This window comes from Cebus imitator, unplaced genomic scaffold (genome assembly GCF_001604975.1).
Source record: "Cebus imitator isolate Cc_AM_T3 unplaced genomic scaffold, Cebus_imitator-1.0 Scaffold354, whole genome shotgun sequence".
Lineage (NCBI taxonomy): Eukaryota > Metazoa > Chordata > Mammalia > Primates > Cebidae > Cebus > Cebus imitator.
Window position 1 is genome coordinate 492,417 of NW_016107669.1, and position 23,590 is coordinate 516,006.

Consider the following 23,590-nt stretch of genomic DNA (forward strand, 5'->3'; position numbering starts at 1 on the left):
TGAGCTACTGAAACTTGTGTATGCTTTGTAAAGTTCTTGTGTTGTGTTTTTCAGCTCCACCAAGTCATTTATATTCTTCTCTAAGTTGTTTATTCTTGTTAGCATTTTGTCAAACCTTTTTTCAAGGTTCTTGGTTTCTGTGCATGGGGTTAGAACAGGTTCTTTTAGTTTGGAAAAGTTTGTTATTACTCACCCTCTGAAGCATGTTTCTGTCAATTCATCAGACTCATTCTCCATCCAGCTTTGTTCCCTTGCTGGTGAGCTGTGATCTCTTGGAGGAGGAGAGGCGTTCTGGTTTTTGGTGTTTTCATCCTTTTCGCGCTGGGTTCTTCCCATTTTTATGTATTTATCTACTGGTGGTCTTTGTAATTGTTGATTTTTGGATGGGGTCTCTGAGCCAACATCCTTTTTGTTGATGTTGAACTTCTTTCTGTTTTATAGTTTTTCTTCTAACAGCCAGGCCTCTTTGCTGTAGGACTGCTGGAGGTCAACTCCAGACCCTGTTTTCCTGGGGATCACCTTCGGCAGCTGCAGAACAGTAAGGGTTGCTGCCAGTTTCTTCTTCTGCTATCTTCGTCTTAGAAGGGTACCCGCCAGATGTCAGCCTGAGTCTCCTTTATGAGGTGTCTCTTTGGATATACGAGGGTTGGGGAGCTGCTTGAGGAGACAGTCTGTCTGTTATAGGAGCTCACATGCTGAGCTTGGAACTCCCTTGTTCGGTTCAGAGCTGCTGGGCAGGTATGTTTATCTTTGCTGCAGTGGAACTCATAACCGCTTTTTTTCCCAGGTGCTCTCTCCTGGGAAGGTGGGACTTTATTTATAAGTTCCTGACATTCTGCTGCCTTTTTTCAGAGATGCCCTGCCCAGCAAGGAGGTATTCTAGTCAACGTCTGCCAGCAGAGGCATTGCTGAGCTGCCATGGACTCTGCCCAGCTGCTGTGTGAACGTCCTTGCGGTTTTGTGTACAGAGGTACAGTTACAACTGCCTTGGTAATGGCATTCTGCCTCTGTAATGCCAGACTGCCTCGGTAAGGGCAGATTGCTTCGGTAGTGGCAGACTGTCTCGGTAATGGATGATTCCCTTCCCCACACCAAGCTGGACCATTCTGGGTCCAGCTGCACTTGCTGTGAAACTCTCAGTCCAGAGCATTTCAGATTGCTAGTCTTTGTGGGGGTGGAACCCACTGAGCCAGATCACCTGGCTCCGTTTCAGCCCATTTTTTCAGTTGACTGGGCGGCTCTGTATCCCAGATGTTCCAGGTGTCAGTTGCAACGGCTGCCCAGATTTGTGTGAGTTTTTGCACGGAGACCTGCGGTGCTGGCTGAAACAGCTATGCTGGGAATTCGTGGCACTTTTCAGCCCAGGAATCTCCTGGTCTGTGGGCAGTAAAAACCTGTTTGGAAATATAGTGATCACTCACCCTCTAGGTTGTTCTTGCTGGGAAATGTACTCCAGACCTGTTCCCATCTGGCCATCTTCGATCTCCCCTGCCTGCTTTTTAATGTTCTTTTTCCCCCCTTGTAAATTTGTTTAAGTTCTTTATCAATGTTGATATCAGACCTTTGCTAGATCCGTACTTTACAAATACTTCCTTTCCATTCTGTAGGTTGTCTGTTTACTCTGTTGATAGTTTCTTTTGCTGTACACAAGCTCTTAATTTTAATTAGGTCCCATCTGTCAATTTTTGCTTTTGCTGTGATTGCTTTCGGTGTCTTCATCATGAAATCTTTGACAGTTCCTATGTCCAGAATGCTACTGCCTAGATTATCTTAAAGGGTTTTTACAGTTTTGAGATTTACATTTAAATGTTTAATCTGTCTTGAGTTGATTTTTGTATATGGTATAAGGAAGGGGTCCAGGTTCAATCTTCTGCATATGGCTAGCCAGTTATCCCAGCGCCATTTATTAAATAGGGAGTCCTTCCACCATTGTTTGTTTTTGTCAGCTTTGTTGACAATCAGACAATTGTAGATAGATAGGTGGCCTTATGTCTGGGCTCTCTATTCCTTTCCATTTGTCTGTGTACCTGTTTTTGTACCAGTACCATACCGTTTTGGTTACTGTAGCCCTGCAGTACAGTTTGAAGTCAGGTAATGTGATGCCTCAGCTTTGTTCTTTTTGCTTAGGATTGCCTTGGCAATTTGGGCTTTTGTTTCCATATGAATTCTAAAGTAGTTTTTTCTAGTTCTGTGAAGAACATCAGATTCTTATCAATTGATAAGAATTGCATTAAATCTGTAAATTGCTTTGGGTGGTATGGCCATTTTTATAACGATTCCTCCAATTCATGAGAATGGCATATTTTCCATTTGTTTCTGTCATCTCCAATTTCTTTGAGCAGTATTTTGTAATTCTTGTTGTAGAGATCATTCACCTCCCTGGTTAGCTGCATTCCTATTTGTCTGTGTGTGCGTGTGTGGCAATTGTGAATGGGATTGTGTGTGGCAATTGTGAATGGGATTGTTTTCCTGATTTGGCTCTCAGCTTGGCTGTTTTTAGTGTATAGAAATGCTAATAATTTTATTTATTTATTTATTTATTTATTTATTTATTTATTTATTTTGAGATGGCAGTCTCATTCTGTCGCCCAGGCTGGAGTGCAGTGGCTCAATCCTGGCTCACTGCAACCGCTGCCTCCCAGGTAGCTAGGATTACAGGCACACGCCACCATGCCCAGATAATTTTTTGGAATTTTTTTTTTTTTTTTTTGAGAGGGGGTTTCACCATGTTGGTCAGGCTGGTCTTTCACTCCTGACCTCAGGTGATCCGCATTTCTCAGCCTCCCAGAGTGCTGGGATTACAGGCATGATCCACTGCACCCGGCCTAATTTTTTGTATTTTTAGTAGAAACAGGGTTTCACCATTTTGGCCAGGCTCATCACGAACTCTTGACCGCAAGTGATCTGCTGCCTTGGCCTCCCAAGGTGCTGAGATGACAGGCGTGAGCCACCACGCCTGGCCCTTCTCTCTTCTTTATTAATCTAGCTAGTGGCCTATCATCAATTTTTTCAAAAAACCAATTCCCTGATTCCTTGATCTTTTGAATGCTTTTCTGTGTCTCACTCTCCTGGTTGAGGTCTGATTTTGTGTTCTGGTAGTTTTGGGATTGATTTGCTCTTACTTCTTTAGTCCTTTTAGTTGTGATGTTAGGTTAATTTGAGATCTTTCTAACTTTTTGAGGTGGGCATTTAGTGCTATAAACATCCCTCATAACAGTGCCTTAGCTGTGTCCCAGAGATTGTGGAACGTCGTATCTTTGTTCTCTTTAGTTTCAAAGAACAAGGATTTTTGCCTTAATTTCATCATTTACTCCAAAGTCATTCCAGAGCAGATTAATTTCCATGTAATTGCATGGTTTTGCACAATTTTTTTTTTTATAGTTTTTATTTCTATTTTTACTGCACTGGTCAGAGTGTGTCTGGTATGATTTTGGTTCTTTTGCATCTGCTGATTGTTTTACATCTGATTATGTGGTAATTTTTTAAAGTATGTGTCATGTGGCGATCAGAAGAATGTGTATTCTATTTGTTTTCAGGTGGAGAGTTCTGTAAAGGTCTGTCAGATCCATTTGGTCCAATGTTGAGTTTTGGTCATGAATATCTTTGTTAATTTTCTGCCTAGATGACCTAATACTATCAGTGAGGTGTTAAAGTTTCCCATTATTACTGTGTGGGAGCCTAAGTCTCTTCTTAGGTTTCTAAGAACTTGTTTTATGAATCTGGGTGCTCCTGTATTGGGTGCATACATATTTAGAACAGTTAGGTCTTCCTGTTGAATTGAACCCTTCATATAATGTAATGCCTTTGTCTTTTTTGAGCTTTGTTGGTTTAAAGTTTGTTTGGTCTGAAATAGGGTTGCAATCCCTGTATTTTTCTGATTTCCATTTGCTTGGTAGATTTTCCTCCAACTCTTTGAGCCTCTGGGTGTCACTGCATGTGAGATAGGTCTTTTGAAGATGGTGTATCATTGGGTCTTGCTTTGTTATTCAGTATGCCACTCTGCCTTTTTAAACGGGGCATTTAGGCTATTTACATTCAAGGTTAGTATTGATATGTGTGCATTTTATCCTGTCATTGTGTTGTTAGCTGGTTATTATGCTGGCTCGTTTGTGTGGTTGCTTTACAGTATCACTGGTGTGTATACTTGAGTGTTTTCCTACTGGCATTTTAATGGTCTTTTCTTTCCGTATTTAGTGCTAGTTTCAAGATCTCTTGGAAAGCGGGTCTGGTGGTAATTAACATGTTCAGCATTTGCTTATTTGAAAAGGATCTTATATCTCCTTTGCTAAGGAAGCTTAGTTTGGCTGGTTATAAAATTCTTGGTTGAAGATTTTTTTCTTTAAGAATGTCAAATGTAGGCCCCCAGTCTCTTCCAATTTGTAGGGTTTCAGCTGAGAGGTCTGCTCTTAACCTGAAGGCCTTCCCTTTGTTGGTGACCTGCCCTTTCTATTTAGCTACCTTTAATATTCTTTTATTTAGACACTGGAAAATCTGAAGGTTATGTTTCTTGGGGATGATCTTGTGTAGAATCTTGTAGGGGTTTTTTGTATTTCCTGAATTTGACTGTTTGCCATTCGAGTGAGGCTGGGCAAATTTTCAAGGACAATATCCTGAAATATGTTTTCCAAGTTGTTTGCTTTCTCCCCATCCAATTCAGGGATATCAATGATTTGCAGATTTGGCCTCTTTATATAATCCTGTATTTCTTGGGAGATTTTATTCATTCCTTTTCATTTTTTCTTTATTTTTGTCTGTCTTTTTCAGACAAGTTCCAAGATTCTTTTTTCAGCTTGGTCTATTCTGCTGTTAATACTTGCAATTGGGTTGTGAAATTCTTGAGTATGTTTTTCAGCTCTATCAGGTCAGTTAGATTCTTTGTTACAATGGCTATTTTGTCTGTCAGCTCCCATATTGTTTTATTGTTAATTCTTACTTTCCTTGGATTGGGTTTTGCCATTCTCCTGAGTCTCGATGTTCTTCATTCCTATGCATATTCTGAATTCTATTTCTGTCATTTCAGCCAACTGGTTAAAAACCCTTGGTGAATTAGTGCAATTGTTAGGAGGTCATAAGACACTCTGGCCACTTGAATTGCTGGAGTTCTTGTGTTAGTTCTTTCTCATCTCTGTGTGTGGGTGTTCCTTTAACTGCTGGGCTGCCTCTGATTGAAGTGGTCAAGTGAGGACATGGTAGTTGTGCTGGAGTCCAAGATTAGGTGGCCCTGTCCAGTGAGAAGTGAGGACTCAGATCTACATGGAGAACTGGTCTGACCACTTTTCTGTGAGACGGGTGCTGTGCTGGGGGTTCAGACCAGCCTTTGGTCCCAAGGACTCTACAGAGCCTGGACACAGCAAAGGTGAGGGCTGCAAGACAGAAAAGATAGAAACCCGCCTTCCCACTGGGAGCTCTGTCCCAGGGAGTTGCAGAGTTGCTACAGGCTCCAAAGTCTAGTGAGGGGAGGCTGGAAACCCAGGCCTGCAGGACTTACCCAGTGAGGAGATCTGAGAGTGGGGCCCCATGTAAGAAACAGTCTGGTCACTTTTCCGTATGACTGCTGCAGCATGCTAGGAACCTGCTCTGGTCCCCAGTCATCTTGGATTTTCCAGCAGCACTTCCCTGGGTACAGGAGGCTCCTCTGGCCCTGTGTCGTTCCTGAGTGGGTGGTTGTCCTGCCTTGCTTCTTTCCATTCTGTGTGAGTAGAGCTGTTTTCTTGATGAATCCCAGTGTGTGCACCTGGGTGTTCCAGCTGAAAGTGCTGTATTTACCTGCCCTTTCTATTTCTTTCCATGAAGGCAGCACACACTAACTGTTTCTAGGTGGTCATCTTGGTCAGCACCCCTGAACTGTGTATTTTAAATAGGACAACTGTATGGTTTGTGAATTATAACTTAATAAGACTGTTATAAAATTTTTTAAAATAAAAAGCTATCATAGAATAACAATGTCCTTTCACATATCTGTATTGATGGGTGAAATAAAGCCTAGTAAAGAGCCAGGGTGGGGAGTTTGCTCATTTATTCATTCAGCATATATTCAATAAGCATGTATTATGACCAGGCGTCATTCTAGGCACCAGAGAAAAAAAACAAAGAACCACCAGATAAAAATTCCTTGGTATAGGGAGTATACCTCTGGGTGGGGTGGGGAGAGGTAAAAGAAAACAGACAATGTGAGTAAGAAAAATACATACTATGTTAGAATGTATATTATACTTTAGAAAAATAATGAGAGCAAGTTTTAAAAAGTTAGGGAGTTACAATTTTAAGTGCAGTGGTCAGGTCAGGTATCACTGTGAAGATGAAATTTAAATAAAACTCTAAAATGGGTGAGAGAGTGAGGTATGAGGTGTTTGAATCTGAGAAAAGGCGTTGGGAATCAAAGGCTTGTGTGGAAATGCGCCTGGCAGCTTTGAGGCCACAGTGGACAAGCAAGAGGTGAATTCTGATGAGTAATGGGAAGCTGAATGCTAGAGTATCTTGAAGACAAGGATAGTTGGTAGAGTGAGATGAAACTTTCATGTTAGTAAGATCACAATGACCACTGAATTCAGAGTAGATTGAAGGGGAGAAAGGGCAAAAACAAAAGCCAGTAAAAAATTTATTGCCATTAATTGAGGTAAAAGTTAGAACCTGAAATAGAGTGGTAGCAGTGGAACTGTTAAGATATAGTCAGATTCTAGTCTATGTAGATATATATTCCAAGAATTGGCAGGGTAATATGAAGTTTGAGAGAAAAAGGGGAGTCAAAGATACACTAAAGTTTCTGGACTGAGCAACTTAAAACATGAACTTATTACATGTGATGTGCTTCGATTATAATAATAAATACTGAGAATGCACTCAATTATCTTGCTGGATCCATGTTAAACACATGTCCTATAATACTAAAAAATCAGTGATATGTTCAAAGTACAGGGCAGTAAATAATTTACTGCATTTTTTTCCCCTCGCTCTGTCACCTAGGCTAGAGTGCAGTGGCATGATCAGAGCTCACTACAGCCTCAAGTTCCTGGTCTCAAGCAATCCTTCCACCTCAGCCTTTCAAGTAGCTAAAACTACAGGCAACAGCTTAAACTGTTGGTAAAGATAGGGATCTCACTATGTTGCCCAGCTCGTCTGGAACTCCCAGCCTCAAGCAACCCTCCCACCTCCACCTCCCAAAGTGATGAGATGACATGTATGAGCCACCATGCCGCTATTTATGTTTTAAACTGACAGCCTCTGGACAGAATTTTATTCTGGTAATTTTAATCAAACACTTAATATATACAAATAATTATAACATGTTACTACACAAAATACTACATATATGGTACACTTCATTTGGGTTCTGTGGATAACAGCGATGGCAGTAGTAAGCAGAATGCCCTCAGGGATTCTGCTGAAGCAAACTGGCACTCCCTCTTTTTTGTATAACCTCCAAAAGAGCATCTTCAGGGTTGAATATACACTAGTCTTCACAGTAGAGTTTAACCCAAAGGAAGTATAACCATAGTATCTGTGAAAAGAGTTTCTATTCTTCCCCATTACCTGCCTTCCCTAATCCTAGGGGGCTGTCCAGAGGCGGCAGATCTCAAATGGGGCTTTGAAGCCAGGATAATGTGATTGTGAGAAAGAGAAGGAGAGAATACAAATGTGAAGGCAAGCCAATAATCAAGAACAGTCTAAGGAACGTCAGGTTTTTTTTAAATGGAGACACTAACATCAGATTTTCTAAGACAGCTGCAAATTTAGTTAGCTATGTTATCTTCCATAACTTATATACTTTAAAAAAAAAATCAGTACAACTACAAACATTTCCAACACATAATAACTGCAAAGGCTAGAGAATTCTGTAACTGTTCCATGAAATATTTATTTAAACTTAAAATCTTACGTTGACCCATATATAATAGCATGAAAATATTATTTTATATTAACAAATGAATCAAAAAATATCAGCACATTGGTTACTATCATAGAAATATTTTTGACTGACAGTGCTGGCTATTTCTGAGACTGTAAGATTGCAAAATATGTTTATTCAGATTTCCCTTCAATTAATACTATTTTGTGTTCTTGACTGAATTGGAAAAAGACCCTCAGTAGTGTCAGTAGCCATCACTGACCACAATATAGTTGGTATAAAGCCAACTATATTAGCTGTAGGGTAAAAATTTTTGCATAGTTTAAGCCATTTACTTTTTTTTTTGGTAAAGTCATTTATTTCTAAAGACTCAAGTGCCTATGTTTATTCTAACTCAAGAAGGCATAAAGTAGTATTCCTAAGTTACTGCATTTACTAGACATAACATAGGCAGAAGCAAGAAAATGTACACCCACACATTCTTCTCTCTTATGTGCTCTAAAATTCTTTAAATAACCAATTTCCCAGAGCCTTAAAGAATATGTAGTCTTGCTTTCACAATTAACATCTTGTCAATAACCTTGCCTCGTAGATATATGAATAGCTACTCTGTTCAAGTGCTAAAGGCTGTAGAATAAGACTGGTCTTGCTGCTAAATTCTCCTGACAATATTATTGTGTAGACCTAAGACTAATTCCTTGCTTCTGTGATAGGAGTCTGGCATTGATTTGTAGCATCTCTCTGTTAAGATAAAGTTACATATATAGCATAATACAACATAATTTATTGTGATTCAGAGCCAATTAACAATTACTAAGTACCAGATACTATACTAGGTATTTTTCTTCTCCTCTTTTTTTATGTACTCAGAGTGGAGACTAAACCTTATGTTTCTCTTAGGAATATAACAATGCCATCTATGAAAGCAGAGTCCACAGCAGAAGCTCAGAAAAAATTTTCACATACAAAAATAATTAATGCTTTCTTATGGATGATATAAAGCATGGCTCAGTTGCCTAAGCAATAAACTATGTAGTCAAACAGGCTATGAGCTACATATGGTTAACTGGATCAAATCAAATTCTGTAAGTTACATATGGTTAACTGGATCAACTCAAACTCCATATTTAAAACCTCATACATTAAAAAATGAATATAAAAAATTAAAATATATCATAAATTCTTTTGTGACCTACACAGTATCTAGGAAGCTAATAAATGCATTAATATTTATCAACAGTGAAGGATACAGCCACTGTTTAGCACAAGATAGCACAAACACGTATGTAGTCTCTTTGCAGCACTCCTAATTGTTAAAAAAAATTAAACACATAAAAAAACATAAAATCATTAAGATGGTCTTCAGGTTTATCAATCAGCTTGGAATAAACTCTATCCTGTAATGTGAACTGCCTCTTCAGGTTAACATCATCTTAACAGATTGAGTGTTGACATTCTCTTTCTCTGAAAAATTGCTAACACTTTGTTCATCAGCATCTTTGTTCTACAAATTGACACCAAACTATAAATATTCTTCTGTATGTTAATTACATTATAGATATAAACATTATATAATACTCATTTTGTGTAAATGAAAGCATTTCTAAAGATAGGAATGTAAACTGAAATTTCATTAATAAAATTTTACTAATAGTATCAGAGTTTTAAAATGTTTGACAGATACAGTAACCAAAATTTGGAATGCAATATAAAACTAACAAATAGAAACCTAGCTAAGTGTAGTACTGGAAAAAAAAATAGATTCTATAAAATTACTGTACAGTTAAGAAGCTAAACAATCTAAGGAATTCACATTCTATTTTCAAAGCCGAAAACATTCCATGCAGGAAAAAAATAACCAGTTACAGAAATTTGGACTCTGTTAGGAATTATCTAGTCAGCTCTATGTTTCATTTGCAAACTGATACAATCTGATGTAAGAATGAAGAAATGGAAACCATTTGCAAAAACGAGGTGGTTAAAAAATGCAGCAATCAAATATTTTTTACACTAATTCTAAAAATAATCCATGATATAGCAACAATAACCTTGTTAATTGGGAATATTTTCCAGGCTCAGCTGTTCCCAAGTCTTAAGTGCACTGTCATCAGATTCTATGGGGTGGTAGACAATGAATGAACATGTGTTTAAAGTTCCAATTAGAAAGTATGCGAATATCTACATTGGATCATCTTATTTCACATGAAAATTTAAACTATTTACTATTTCTCCCTTCTAAAATAAGGGCAAACTGTAGACTGACCACTACAAAATTCTGAGTTGCTGAAATCTAATGTAGTAAGATTTAAGATTATGATTTAAGTGATAATTTCATCTTCTCCAAAAAGAATACCAGGATCACCATTTCCAATCATGCATGCACATATCGCCCCCACCCCCAATTATGGTACATATGAATAAATGCTGCCTTGAAGGACTTGAAGCTTTCAATGCAAATGTATTTATTTCCTGAGTTTACTAACTAAAACGACTTAAATAATCACTCAGAACCATCCTAGAAATGTCCAGTTCTTCCTAGAAATTGGTCATTGTTAAACAGATTCAAAAATAGAAATTTAGATAATCTATAAAATTCATTTTGTTTTTCAATTCCAATGACAAATGCTGTTTTAAAAACTACTTTTCAGAATGAAATGTCAGTAGCATTTATTATTATTATTATTAGTTTGAGACAGAGTTTCCCTCTTGCTGCCCAGGCTGGAGTGCAGTGACATGATCTTGGCTCACTGCAACCTCCGCCTCCCAGGTACAAATGATTCTCCTGTCTTAGTCCCCTGAGTAGCTGGGATTACAGGCATCTACCACCATGCCTGGCTAATTTTTTGTATTTTTAGTAGAGATAGGGTTTCATCATGTTGGCTAGGCTGGTCTCGAACTCCTAAGCTCAGGTGATCCATGTGCGTCCCCCTCCCAAAGTGCAGGGAATTCAGGCATGAGCCAACCACACCCAGCTACCTTTACTATTCTACTAAATTAAAAGACCCGAGTTACCAGAGTCTGGACCTTAGTGTGGTAGGTTCTGCCTCACTTGGTAACACCAGCAGTAACTCAGGAGTTAACTTCTAAACAGGGGTTGCTAATATGAATGTCCAAGAGACGACAAAGGTCCACATACATCTGCAACTTTTCAGAAAGTCTAGTTGAAATTTGTTGAGATTATGCTACTTTAGAGTAGAAATACTAGTCCTCTCATAATTGTTGGAAGTCTTGATTCATATTTCTCTGTATCAAATTGCTTGCTACCCAATGAAGAAATGGGACCTTTTCCTTCCACTATCTTTCAAATACAAGGTTTACAGGTGAAAATGAAAAGAGATAACCGGTAATGAAAAAGGCTGAAAACTACTGCTCAAAGATCATTACAAATAGCAGAGAGGCGGAAAAAAAACCAAAGTTTTATTAAAAATTTAGTGAAAACTAGAAACGAAAGTGGAAGAAGACTCCGGGTAGAGTGCCCAAGATACAACCCGGACGTTACTAGAGTTCAGAGCTTCATCCAGCAGAGCTTCCTAATGCTCAGACTCTTCTTAGAACTTTCATTCCAGCAGGATAAAGTTTAACTCATTGAAATGTTCCCTATAGATGATATGTCTGACTCCAGTCTTTACAAACTGGCATAATTCTAGTTATAACGAGACCTCTTAATTCAATCATCTCTGCTCTGGCTCCTCTAACAGCCTTTTAATGGGCCTCCCTAAATTTATTCTTACTTTTATTTGACCCACTCTTCACAGAACAGGGAAGACTGCAAAAACAAAAACATTAATCCAGTCACACCGCTACTCTGTTCTTAACAGCTTCCACGCACCCTTAGGGAAAAGCTCCAACCCTTACATTTTCTATAAGGTTCAGAATAATGAGACCGACTCATCCCCCACCCAATCTACTCCAGGCTACTCCAGAGTTTTTTCTTTTTTTTAAGACAGAGTCTTGCTGTCGCCAGGCTGGAGGGCAGTGGCACGATCTCAGCTCACTGCAATCTCCGCCTCCCGGGTTCAAGGGATTCTCTTGCCTCAGCCTCCTGAGTAGCTGGGGTTAAAGGCACACGCCACCATACCCTGCTAATTTTTCTATTTTAGTAGAGACGGGATTTCACCATGTTGGCCAGGATGGTTTCGCTCTCCTGACCTCAAGATCTGAGCGCCTCAGCCTCCCAAAGGGCTGGGATTACAGGTGTGAGCCACCGCGCCCAGCCTACTCTGGCTTTCATTTTTTTTTTATGTTAAGTTCTGGGGTACATGTGCAGATCGTGCAGCTCTGTTACATAGGTATACACGTGCCATGGTGGTGGCTTGCTGCATCCATCGCCCCGTCATCTACATCAGGTATTTCTCCTAATGCTATCCCTACCTCCCCAATCCCTCCACCCCTGCTATTACTCCCCTAGTCCCCCACCCCCAGGCCCCAGTGTGTGATGTTCCCCTCCCTGTGTCCATGCATTCTCATTGTTCAACACCACCCACTTTTCCAGTTCTCCCAAAGCTCTTCTCCACCATCAGGTTTTTGTACTTGTTGTTTCCTTCTCTACAATGTTTTTCATTCCTTGTTTGCCTGGAAACTCCATCACTTCGCAGCTTAAAAGTGACTTCCACAGTGGCTCAGGCCTGTAATCCCAGCACTTTGGGAGGCCGAGGCGGGCGGATCATGAGGTCAAGATATCGAGACCATCCTGGCCAACATGGTGAAACCTTGTCTCTACTAAAAATACAAAAAATAGCCAGGCATGGTGGCACGTGCCTGTGGTCCCAGCTACTCGGGAGGCTGAGGCAGAAGAATTGCTTGAACCCAGGAAAAGGAGGTTGCAGTGAGCCGAGATTGCGCCACTGCACTCCAGCCTGGCAACAGAGCAAGACTCCGTCTCAAAAAAACAAAAAAGTGGCTTCCTCAAGAAAGCTCTGCTTTTCAGCAATCTTTCACTCCCCACATACTTCTGGCCCCTATCATTTGCTGACTCTTTCACCATACTTTATTTCATAATTGCAACTAAGTATTCATTTAATGTCTTTTTCCAGCTCTACACTGCAAGTCCCATGAAGATGTGATTGTGTCTTATTTACTGCTGTTTCCTTGGTGCCAGGCATAGAGCTGGCAATAAGGAATCAAAATGGACAGAGTTTTACAATGGGCTCTTGCACAAGGTAATGAGAATTAGTGTATCTCACATAAAATCATGTCTCTTATAAAGAGCATGTACAGTAACACAAGTCATCCTTGGAGTCTAACAAATGAAGTAGCTATTAAAGCAAGATTTTTCACAATCTTTTCATTCCCCAATACTCTAAATCTTCAACTAGACTTCTAGGCTAGGGATGTGTAGTTAGGTTCCTTGAAAATATTCATGGAATTTATTGTGACAGTTAAGTTTCCTGGATAAAAATACACCAAGGACCTCAACCAAAGCCAAGCAACCTTCAAATGAATGAGTCATTACAAGAAATTGTGATCAAAAAGCCACCCAAGAAGAAGTAATAAGAAATTCAAGCAGTGCTCTCTTGAATATGGTTCAGCCAATTCATTTTAGTTCAGATAAAACGAATGCCTGATGGATGGGATAAAGACATACAAAAAAACAACAGGATTTCAGGAGATAGCTGTTAAATGAGGATTTCCTAAGATGATTATAACTTTAGAAAGTGTTAGTATCAAGAAGCTTCTGATTTCTTTTGTGGTTATTTCAAAAATCTTTGGAAGTTAAGATTCTTCTAAAATAGAATATAGCCATTTGAAATTTGGCAGAGAGGTTTATAAGTCTACACAACATACTGATTCTTTTATCTGAGGTCACAGCCAATTCTTAAGTAAACAATGCAGGACATTCAGGTTTCTGTGGGTCAAATTCTGTGGGTCAAAAAGCTTCATCATTTAAATATCTAATGTAAGAACCTTTTTTAAAAAAAAAAAAAAACAAAAAAAACAAAAAGAGGACACTTATTTTCCAGAAACCTCCAACTTGATAAATAACAGACAAAACAGAAAATATAAATCAAAAATAAATAATTTAACCTGATATTAAGACCAAGAAACTTAAAATAAGTAAATTAATTTTATTTTCTATCTTCTCACCTATCAATTCAAGACTTTCAATAAATAAAACTTAAAGGACAGTAACCCATTATTATCTCACCTGTGTTGTCTATATTAGTCTTTCGGTGGCAGGGGTGGGGAAAATGTGTATGTATGTGTACAGTGGTAGAAGGGGGGAAACTAACACTGTATGTGTCTGCTATGTCATGAGCCTACAAACACCACACGTTTTATTAGATTCAGTCCTCACGACATATCTATTCAAAGATAAAACCCACAGCGCAGAAATGACTGGCCAGAGGTTAGCTGGCTAGCTCGTGGCAGAGGCAGGCTTTGATTCCAGCGATACCTAGTGTCCTTTCCACAACATCACACTGCCTAAGTTTTCCCGGTTCTGCCAAAAATATGAACTGTTCATTTAGCATAATGTTTCTAGTTTTTTCTTTTACTTTATCCAAATTAATTTTCCTTCTCATTCCCTATACAGATTTTTTTAGCCTTCACATCTTGCTTTATTGCTATAAACCACGGGAAGGTGGGTTCCTCCACACAGAACAGCTCCCTCCTCTATTATCTTCTAAATGAAATGTTACTAATAAGACATATCGTGTTCATCTCAAATCCCCACAGCTGAGGAGGAATCGCTTGCTTCCCCCTATAATTCCCAGTGCCCAGCATTCCACGGGGGAGGTTCTTGATAATTTCTTCATTTATACAATATGAAGTAAAAGCCAATTTAAACTTTTAAATGGTAAACTTAATTCAATGCTGAATATCAGAATAATCAGCTTTTAAAAATTTAAATGATTGTTGTGATATATTCTGTACCAGCAACACTTCTTACACTTTCTCAGTAGAGTACCCTTACATAGCAGGGGGAAATGAACACATCCCACAGCAGCTAAAACACATGAGATTTCATGCAGGTCTTGAATTTTATCTTAGAGATTCAGGTATATTTTGGGTTCCATTCTATTTAATAACCTTTTTTTTTTTTTAACTTTTAAGTTCAGGGGTACATGTGCAGGTTTGTTATATAAGTAAACTAGTATCATGGGGGCTTGTTTTACAGATTATTTCATCATCCAGGTATTAGGCCTGGTATCCATTAGTTATTTTTCCTGATCTTCTTTCACCTCCCACCATCCAGTGAGTGTTGTTCCCCTCTATGTGGCCATGTATTTTCATAATTTAGCTTCCTCTGTTCCTGCATTAGTTTGCTAAAGATAATGGCTTCCAACCCCTTCCGTGTCCCTGGAAAGAACATCTCATTCTTTTTTATGGCTGCATAGTATTCCATGGTGTATATGTGCCACATTTTCTTTATCCAGTCTATCACTGATGGGCATTTAAGTTGATTCCAAGTCTTTGCTATTATGAATACTGCTGCAATGAACATACACATGCATATGTCTTTATGACAGAATGATATATTCCTTTGGGTATATGGGATTGCTGGGTTGAATGGTATTTCTATCTTTAGGTCTTTGAGGAACTGCCACACTATATTCTACAATAGCTAATTTGCACTCCCACGAACAATGTATACTGTTCCTTTTTCTCCACAACCTCACCAGCATCTGATAATCTTGTTTTTAATTTTCCCCCTTTACAACACATGTTCCTCCTAAATATCAGCAATTTAGAAATACCTCATGTTTACTTCATACTGTCTCAGCAATCCCCAGGTATTCCTGGGGATGTGAGATCTTATTCTTCAAAAATAGTGGTAATATGGTCTTTAACACGGTACTACAAAATGGTAAACTGTGAATAATAATGGTTTAAATTGATATAAAACATTTCAATAATTTATAAATTTACAAAATATTGTTATAGGTCCGGCGTGGTGGCTCACGCCTGTAATCCCAGCTACTCAGGAGGCTGAGGCAGGAGAATCGCCTCAACCCAGGAGGTGGAGGTTGTAGTGAGCCAAGATAGTGCCATTGCACTCTAGTCTGGGCAACAAGAGCGAAATTCTGTCTCAAAAAAAAAAGTTATTATAGTTTGTGTTCCAATATTATAAAAATAAAAAAAAATTGTATATAATCAGCATTTCCTCTACTAAGGAAAGGGAAGTAACATTCATGTACTTTTATTTTTGGAATTCTGAAGCTTATCTCACCTTATTTGCCAGATTTATGCATGTGCTATTAACTGTTCAGTCTTTCTAATCTATTCCAACTGCTCATTTTTGTTGTTAGAAATTGCAAAATGTAGGAGCCATTGCTTAAGGTGAAAATTACCTTGTTTATCTATAACAGAGTATGAGGCCAAAAATCCGCGTCCAGAAACGTGGATTCCACTCATGAACAGCAATGTGATTTCATTGCTTTTTGATTCGATTGAATGGTTCATTGGCAACCCCAGACCACAGTATTTGCCTAGGAATGAAAGAAAAGCAGATATTTGTTGTGATTCACGTAAAGTCAATAATATTTGCAATGCAGATAACAGAATCAGAATAATGTACCAAACTGGCTATTAAATTAGTATAAAATAATGACTAACATGCTTAATGATTACAAATCGTATTACTCTGGAGGAAAAAAATGCCAAGTAGTAACTATTCAAAAGGAAAAACAGTACACGCATCACTGACCTTATAAAGATCTATTTCCTGTGAAAGGCATGTATGCTCTTTAAAAACAATGAGGGACTAAAAATATTAATAAAATATTTCATGCAGACAGGTGGCTCACAAGTGAACTGATGGTTAATTAGTAGTGTTCTTAACATGCTTTCCTCAGACCCCTTAGATTGTGGCCTCAGGTCATGCCTCAAGCCTTTATTGGACCTACTCTATTTACTTCTGAGGGTTGTTGGATTTCTAAATCTCTTTAGATGATCTCATCTGATCCCATGGCTTTAACTATGATCTGACAACTCACAAGCTTCACCTTCCATCCACAGCTTTTTCCTTGAATGTCAGATGCATATATATAACTGCATGCCTAACTTCCATTCTTTAATGTTTATCACAGGGGTGTTCAATCTTTTGACTTCCCTGGGCCACACTGGAAAAAGAATTATCTTGGGCCACACATAAAATACATTAACACTAACAACAGCTGATGAGCACAACAGTCAATCAACCAATAAACAAGTAAACATAAATAAATCACATAAAAAAATCTCATAATGTTTTAAGGAAGTTTACAAATTTGTGTGTTTATATTCAAAGCTGTCTTGGGCCGTATGCAGCCTGGAGGCCACAGGTTGGACAAGCTTGGTCTATCAAATATATAAAAAATAACATATTCTCAATATAGATCTATGATATTAAGATAAAAAAAAGAACAAGAAAAATTAAAGCAAGACATCTACTAATAAATAATAAAAATGGATATTTTTATGTGCTTCGAAACTTGTGTAAGAAATTCTGAATAAAAGTTCCAAAAATGTTTTGAGCTATGGCACCATCACCTGAATAAGAGTAATGTGGACTTCCAAGGATATCATTTTCACTGATGATACTCGATCTTATGAGTAGAGAATTCTAATGAATTGAAAACAAAACAAAATCTCACGAGAACTAGTATATAAACTTAGCTGAGTCACAGGATCGATATACAAAAATCAACTGCATTTCTAAATATGCTAGTGACAATATGAAAATTTTAAAACTCCATCCATAGTAGCATCACAAAAGTTAAAATACTTAGGGATAAAATTGTTTTAAACAGTACACTGAAAAATATAAAACACTGCTGAGAGAAATTAAAGAGCCAAACAAATGAGAAGATACATTAAATTCATGAACTGAAAGACTCAATATTGTTAAGATGTCAGTTCTCCCTATATTGAAATATTGATTTAATGCAATCCCAGTTCCAATGAGCGTTTTTCTTTTTTTAAAAAAGAAATTAACAAGCTGGGTCTAAAATGTATATGTAAGTGCAAAAGGATATAGAACAGCCAACATAATTTTAGTAAAGGAAGAAAAAAAGCAAAGGGCTTAAATGACTGTATTTTTAAACTTATGATAAAACTAATTAAGACTGTGATATTGTTGAAGGACAAACTTATATACATAATATATACAGTTGTATTTTGGTATGAAGGATAGGTTCAAAACTTATATACAAAACTTACAGGTTCAAACTTATATACATAATATATATAGTTGTATTTTGGTATGAAGGATAGGTTCAAAAACTTCTCTTGGATACCAAAATCCCTGATATAAAATGGCTTAGTATTTGCATGTAACCTATGCACACTCTTCTGTTGCTTTAAATCACCTCTAAATTACTTAAAATATGTAACACAATGTAAATACTACGTAAATAATTGTTATTCTATATCTAAGGAATAAGGACAAAAAAATCTGCATGTGTTCAATACATTTTTTTTCTTGAATATTTTTTTTTGGAGATGGAGTGTCACTCTCGTTGCCCAGGCTGGAGTGCAGTGGTGTAATCTCGGCTCACTGCAACCTCTGCCTCCCGGGTTCAAGAGATTCTCCTGCCTCAGCCCCCCAAGTAGCTGGGATTATAGGTGTGTGCCACCACTACTGGCTAATTTTGTATTTTTAGTAGAGATGAGGTTTCTCCATGTTGGTCAGGCTGGTCTTGAATTCCTGACCTCCGGTGATCCGCCCGCCTCAGCCTCCCAAAGTGCTGGGATTATAGGCATGAGCCACCGCTCCCAGCCTTTTCCTGAATATTTTGATTTGAAGTTAGTTTAATCCACAATTGCCGGATCATGGATAAGTAGGGCTGACTGTATACTGTACATATAACAGCGCATATATATATATATATATATATATATATATATATACACAATTGTGCATCAACAATAATTGGAATGTGGTATGAGAAATGCACTGTTAGGCAATTCCATCACTGTGCAAACATCATAGAGTGTACTTACATAAACCTAGTTAGTATTAGCCTACTACACACTAAGCTACACTAGGCTAGGGGCCATATGGTATAGCCTATTGCTCCAGAGCTACAACAGCACGTTACTATACTGAGTATCATAGGCAACCGTAACACAATGGCAAATATTTTTTTATCTAAACATAGAAAAGATACAGTAAAAATATGATATAAAAAATTTTAAAATTAACAACTGTATAGGGCAGCTCCATTATCATCTTATGGGACAACTGTCATATATGCAGTCTGTCATTGACCAAAATGTTACGTGTCAAATGACTATATTTCATTCATATATATAGACAGATATAGGCATCTCAATGGAGCAGAGGAGAGTTCACATATATGGTCAAATGATTTCTGACAAAGGAGTCAAGATAACTCAACAGGTTGAAGTTGAGTTGAAGGATAGTCCTTTCAAGAAAAGTATTAAACCAGTTGGATAAAAATACGCAAAACCAAAATGAATTTAGAACTTTACTTCACAACATATACAAAAATTAAGTCAAAATGGATTACAGGTCTAAATGTAAGAAAAATGTAAAACTCTTACAAGGAAACATAGGAGAAATCTTTGTGGCTTTAGGGTTAAGCAAAGATTTCTGAGTTTGAACACCAATTCATTAAAGAAAAAATGAATAATTTGGATTTTATCCAAATCTAAAATGTCTGCTCTTCAAAAGACACTTTTAAGAAGATGGAAAGACAAGACTAGGAGAAAATATTTGCAAAACATTTATCTGATAAAGGACTTATATCTAGAATGTATAAGGAACTCCTGCAATTCAATAATAAGCCAATCATCCATTTTTTTCCAATTGGTTAAAGATTTGAATAAGACTCTTCAACATAGAAGGCATACTATATGACAAGTAAGCACATAAAAAGATGCTCAACAGCATCTGTCATTAGGGAATGAATATTAAAGCAACAACAGGATTCAACTACATACTTGAAACAATGTCAATAATCAAAAAGACTGACAATATACGAAGTATTGGTAAGGATATGCAGAAAATGGGACCTTCGTATGCTACTGGTAGGAATATAAAATGGCAGCAATTTTTGAAATACCATTTAGCAGTTTCTTAAAAAGTTACAATATAAACATGTACTTATACAGCCCAGTAATCCACTTTTACTTATCTACCCAAGAAGAAAGAAACTATGCCCACAGAAAGACTATGTAAAATGGTCACAACAGTATTTCTCATATCTGCCTCAAACTGAAATTTTCATCGACTAATGAATAAACAAAATGTGGTGTGTGTATATATATATTCATACAGAGGAATATTACTCCATAATGAAAAGGAACAAACTGATACATGCAACAAAATGAATGAACCTCAAAAACATTTTCCCCTGAGCCAACGTTTCCAAAAGATTATACAAAAATAGAACTGTGAAACTTATGGAGAATTTAAAAAATAAATTATTCTCTAAAGCTAAGGGTTTTCCCTGCCCACTGAAAAAATACTATATTTTAAATAATTTTATATCTTATGTAAATATATCTAAAGACAGTCAATTGCTCTTTTTTTCAGAAAATGAGAACAATTTAACCCTAAGTCTAAATTGGCAGTTGTCAGTTAAAGCAAAGCAACAAAGTCAAACAAATAAAAACCCAATTTTTAAATGTCCAACACGGTCCCTAAGATTTCGCATATGAAGCTTTTCTTTCAAGATATAACTAACCAAAGCATTACAAATTCTCGATTATTAATAATCAACCTTATGCATTAATAACATTGTTTTCAAAAATTTTAGGATGAGCAGAGAAACCAGTTTGCTCTATCTGAGAATAAGTTCTAGCCTATATATCAACAGAATAACAAAGACGGAAGTTACATTCTATTCTACATATCATTATGTTTTAGACATTTTTTTCCCAGCTTAGTAAGCTAAATTCAATTTTTTGGATTTGTATTTATACCAATCTGATATAAACTGACAAAAGCCCCTCAAGTAAATTTTCTCCTTTTATAGGCACAGAAAATAGGCTCTATGTCTTGTGGGTCATCAACGTGGGAGCCTGGATGCTGGAGGGGGGCTGGGTGCAGAGAATACTTAAGCAGCAGGAAGTCAAAGAAGTCACAGAGGAGAAAGTGGCTAAAGACTTCATGCAAGCACCAAAGGCGATGAAGTAAAGGGTCTCAGGAAAATGTGGTAAAGGACAGAATTCCTAATCTCTTAAAATAAATCCAACCAAGGGGATAAACTATAGTTTATTTATGCTATTATTTCCTTTAGTATGGAAATTTATGATTTCAACTTTCCTATATTTTGATAATGATGCAATAGATTTGTTCATATGCACAGCTTTTTCCAAACAAAGTTCAAGGCACGCTGCTTTCCAAAAAGAGTTACCCTAATTTCTATTACTTCCATCAACATAGTGAGTCTGTGTTTCAAAGCAGACTTATGGCCATTCTTCCCTGTTCACAAGTGCTTTAGAAATCTATAAACTTCACAAAAGTTCAGAAGAATAGGAAGAGAAAAAAGTAATCACCCTTACATAATTATATTACACAGATATAACAACTAATAACACTTAGGCAGGTACTCTCTAGGCCTCAGCTCTATCCATCTGATAAACAAAAATAATAATAGTATTTATCTCAGTGTTATGGTCATCATTAAACGAATATAAATGTATATGTGTGCATGCACACAATAATGGTATCATTCATGTGTCTATTCATCCATGCATGTGTACTCTAACTTTAACATATACTACTACTAAACTTTTCAAAAAGGCTGCACCAATTTATTCCCTCTCTCCCAAGCAGTAGTTGAGATAAAGACACTTGTAGCTTGTTATTTTCTTGATTAGCTTTTCCAATGTGTGTTGACTTGTAAAATTTCCTCTAGTATGTGATCTTTTTATGCTTCTAGGGTATTTTTTTTTTTTAATGGAGTCTCTCGCTCTGAAGCCCAGGCTGGAGTGCAGTGGCATGATCTTGGCTCACTGCAACCTCTGTCTCCCAGGTTCAAGCAATTCTTCTGTCTCAGCCTCAAAGTTGCTGGGATCACAGATACACACCACCACACCTGGCTAATTTTTGTATTTTTAGTAGAGACAGGGTTTCACCATATTGGTCAGGCTGGTCTTAAACTCCTGACCTCAGGTGATCCTCCCGCCTCAACCTCCCAAACTGCTGGGATTAAAGGCATGAGCCACTGTGCCTGACCTTCTAGGGTACTTCTTACAGAGGACTCCCTGTCACTTTTCTTTCTTATATGTTACATATATGGCAAAAGGGAGATTTTTCTGGGTAAGCCTGAACTAATTAGGTAGGCCCATTAAAAGCACATTGTTGTCTCAGGTTGCAGAATTGGAAATAAGAAAGACATATGCCAGGTGGTCTGGAAGAAAGCAAACATCTATGTTCTGACCTGTATATCAGGGCCATTGCAAATGGCCTCTAGAATCTTAGGGCAGTCCCTGGCCAATAGTTACCAGAAAAATGGGGACCTCATTTTTACAACTACAAGGAAGTGAATTCAACCAACAACTAGTATACTTGGAAGAGAACCATGAGCCCCTGATGAAAAACGTATTCTCAGCTAATACCTTAATTTCAGCTTGGTGAGACCCTGAGCAGAGAATTCAACCTGAGCAGAGAATTCAGTCATCTTCAGAGCCATCGAAACTGAGATGATAAAACTGTGCTGTTTTAAGCTTCTAAGTTTGTGGTAATTTGTTATGAAGCAAAATAAAACAGAATCCAACCAGGAATTTAGTGGATAGTAGGAATACTGTGCTTTTGGATGACTGAATCTGATAGAGGTATGAATGATGGCTCAGCACCCAAATCAGCCCACAGGCCTCTTCGTCTGTACAGTTTTGGGCTATACTCTCCTTCAAAAGTGTTTCAATTGGTGTTAAGGTTTTCAAAATCTGGAAACTTCATATCAATTCTGAATTTCCAACTTCTCTTGAAAAATCACAAGGAAAAAAGGAAATCTAGGCCAGTTTTCTAAGTGGTTGCCCTTAAGAAGTGTCTATCCCATTTGAAAAAGTCATACTCCAGTCTGCCACGGCCCTACCACTCCACAATGCCCCCACTCCTGAAGCTCAGCTATCATTTATCATCATGGCTATGCTGTTATTCCTCGTACACCTAGTCCATTTTGCTTCTTTATTTCATCTGTCTAGATTCTGTTGGCAATGAGTTTGTATCCACTTGGACAGAGTGTAGAGACCTTACGGTCATCATGCCTCTTCTGATGTCCACGTCAACCACAGATGATGAACAAACAAATTAAGCTCTTATAGATGTTAAATGGAAACATTCTGTATTCAAAAGACAGGGGAAAGAGTGCATCTGCCTCTGATAAACTAGAACTACAGTTAATATTGTTATGAAACTTAAGAAATCTTATTTATGTTGTCAATTAAATGGAAGCTCATTCAACTTGCTGAGGTGTGCCATGGAACAACACTCTCGTTAGGAACCTGCAACTCAGAAGGATGAACCGGAGGGCAGAGGCACTTGCCAGAACAAAAGTACATCCGTTCTGTCCACTTCCAGTTGATGGAAATGAAGCCTGCTTAAAGAGCATCAGTCCTAATGTACAAACTTATTTAGGAACAGGTTTTGCTGTTGTTGTTGGTTTGTATTTTACTAACTAGTACAGGAGTACCTCCAGTCTCAAAAACAAAACTTAGAATTCTCAAAGGAACTCATTTACTGAATATATATTATTGAAACCCTGAATATCTAGGCACTAAGTCAGGCAGGTCCTGGGGAGTCGGTGATGGAATGAGAGGCAGTGATGCCTTCAGAAAGCTTAGTGTAGTGGG

At 37.7% G+C, this 23,590-nt stretch overlaps 1 protein-coding gene across 2 annotated transcripts in view; it reads right to left on the reverse strand.

The window, feature by feature from the left end:
• Nucleotides 1-23,590, reverse strand: part of DCBLD2 (discoidin, CUB and LCCL domain containing 2) — a 98,650-nt gene that overhangs the window by 35,456 nt on the left and 39,604 nt on the right. The window contains exon 3 of one of the 2 annotated variants that reach the window (XM_017506356.2): nucleotides 16,138-16,275. The exons of the other annotated variant lie outside the window; for it this stretch is intronic. Coding sequence (XP_017361845.1) covers nucleotides 16,138-16,275 — 138 coding nt within the window. The remainder of the gene's footprint in view (nucleotides 1-16,137; nucleotides 16,276-23,590) is intronic. 2 annotated transcript variants of the gene reach the window in all.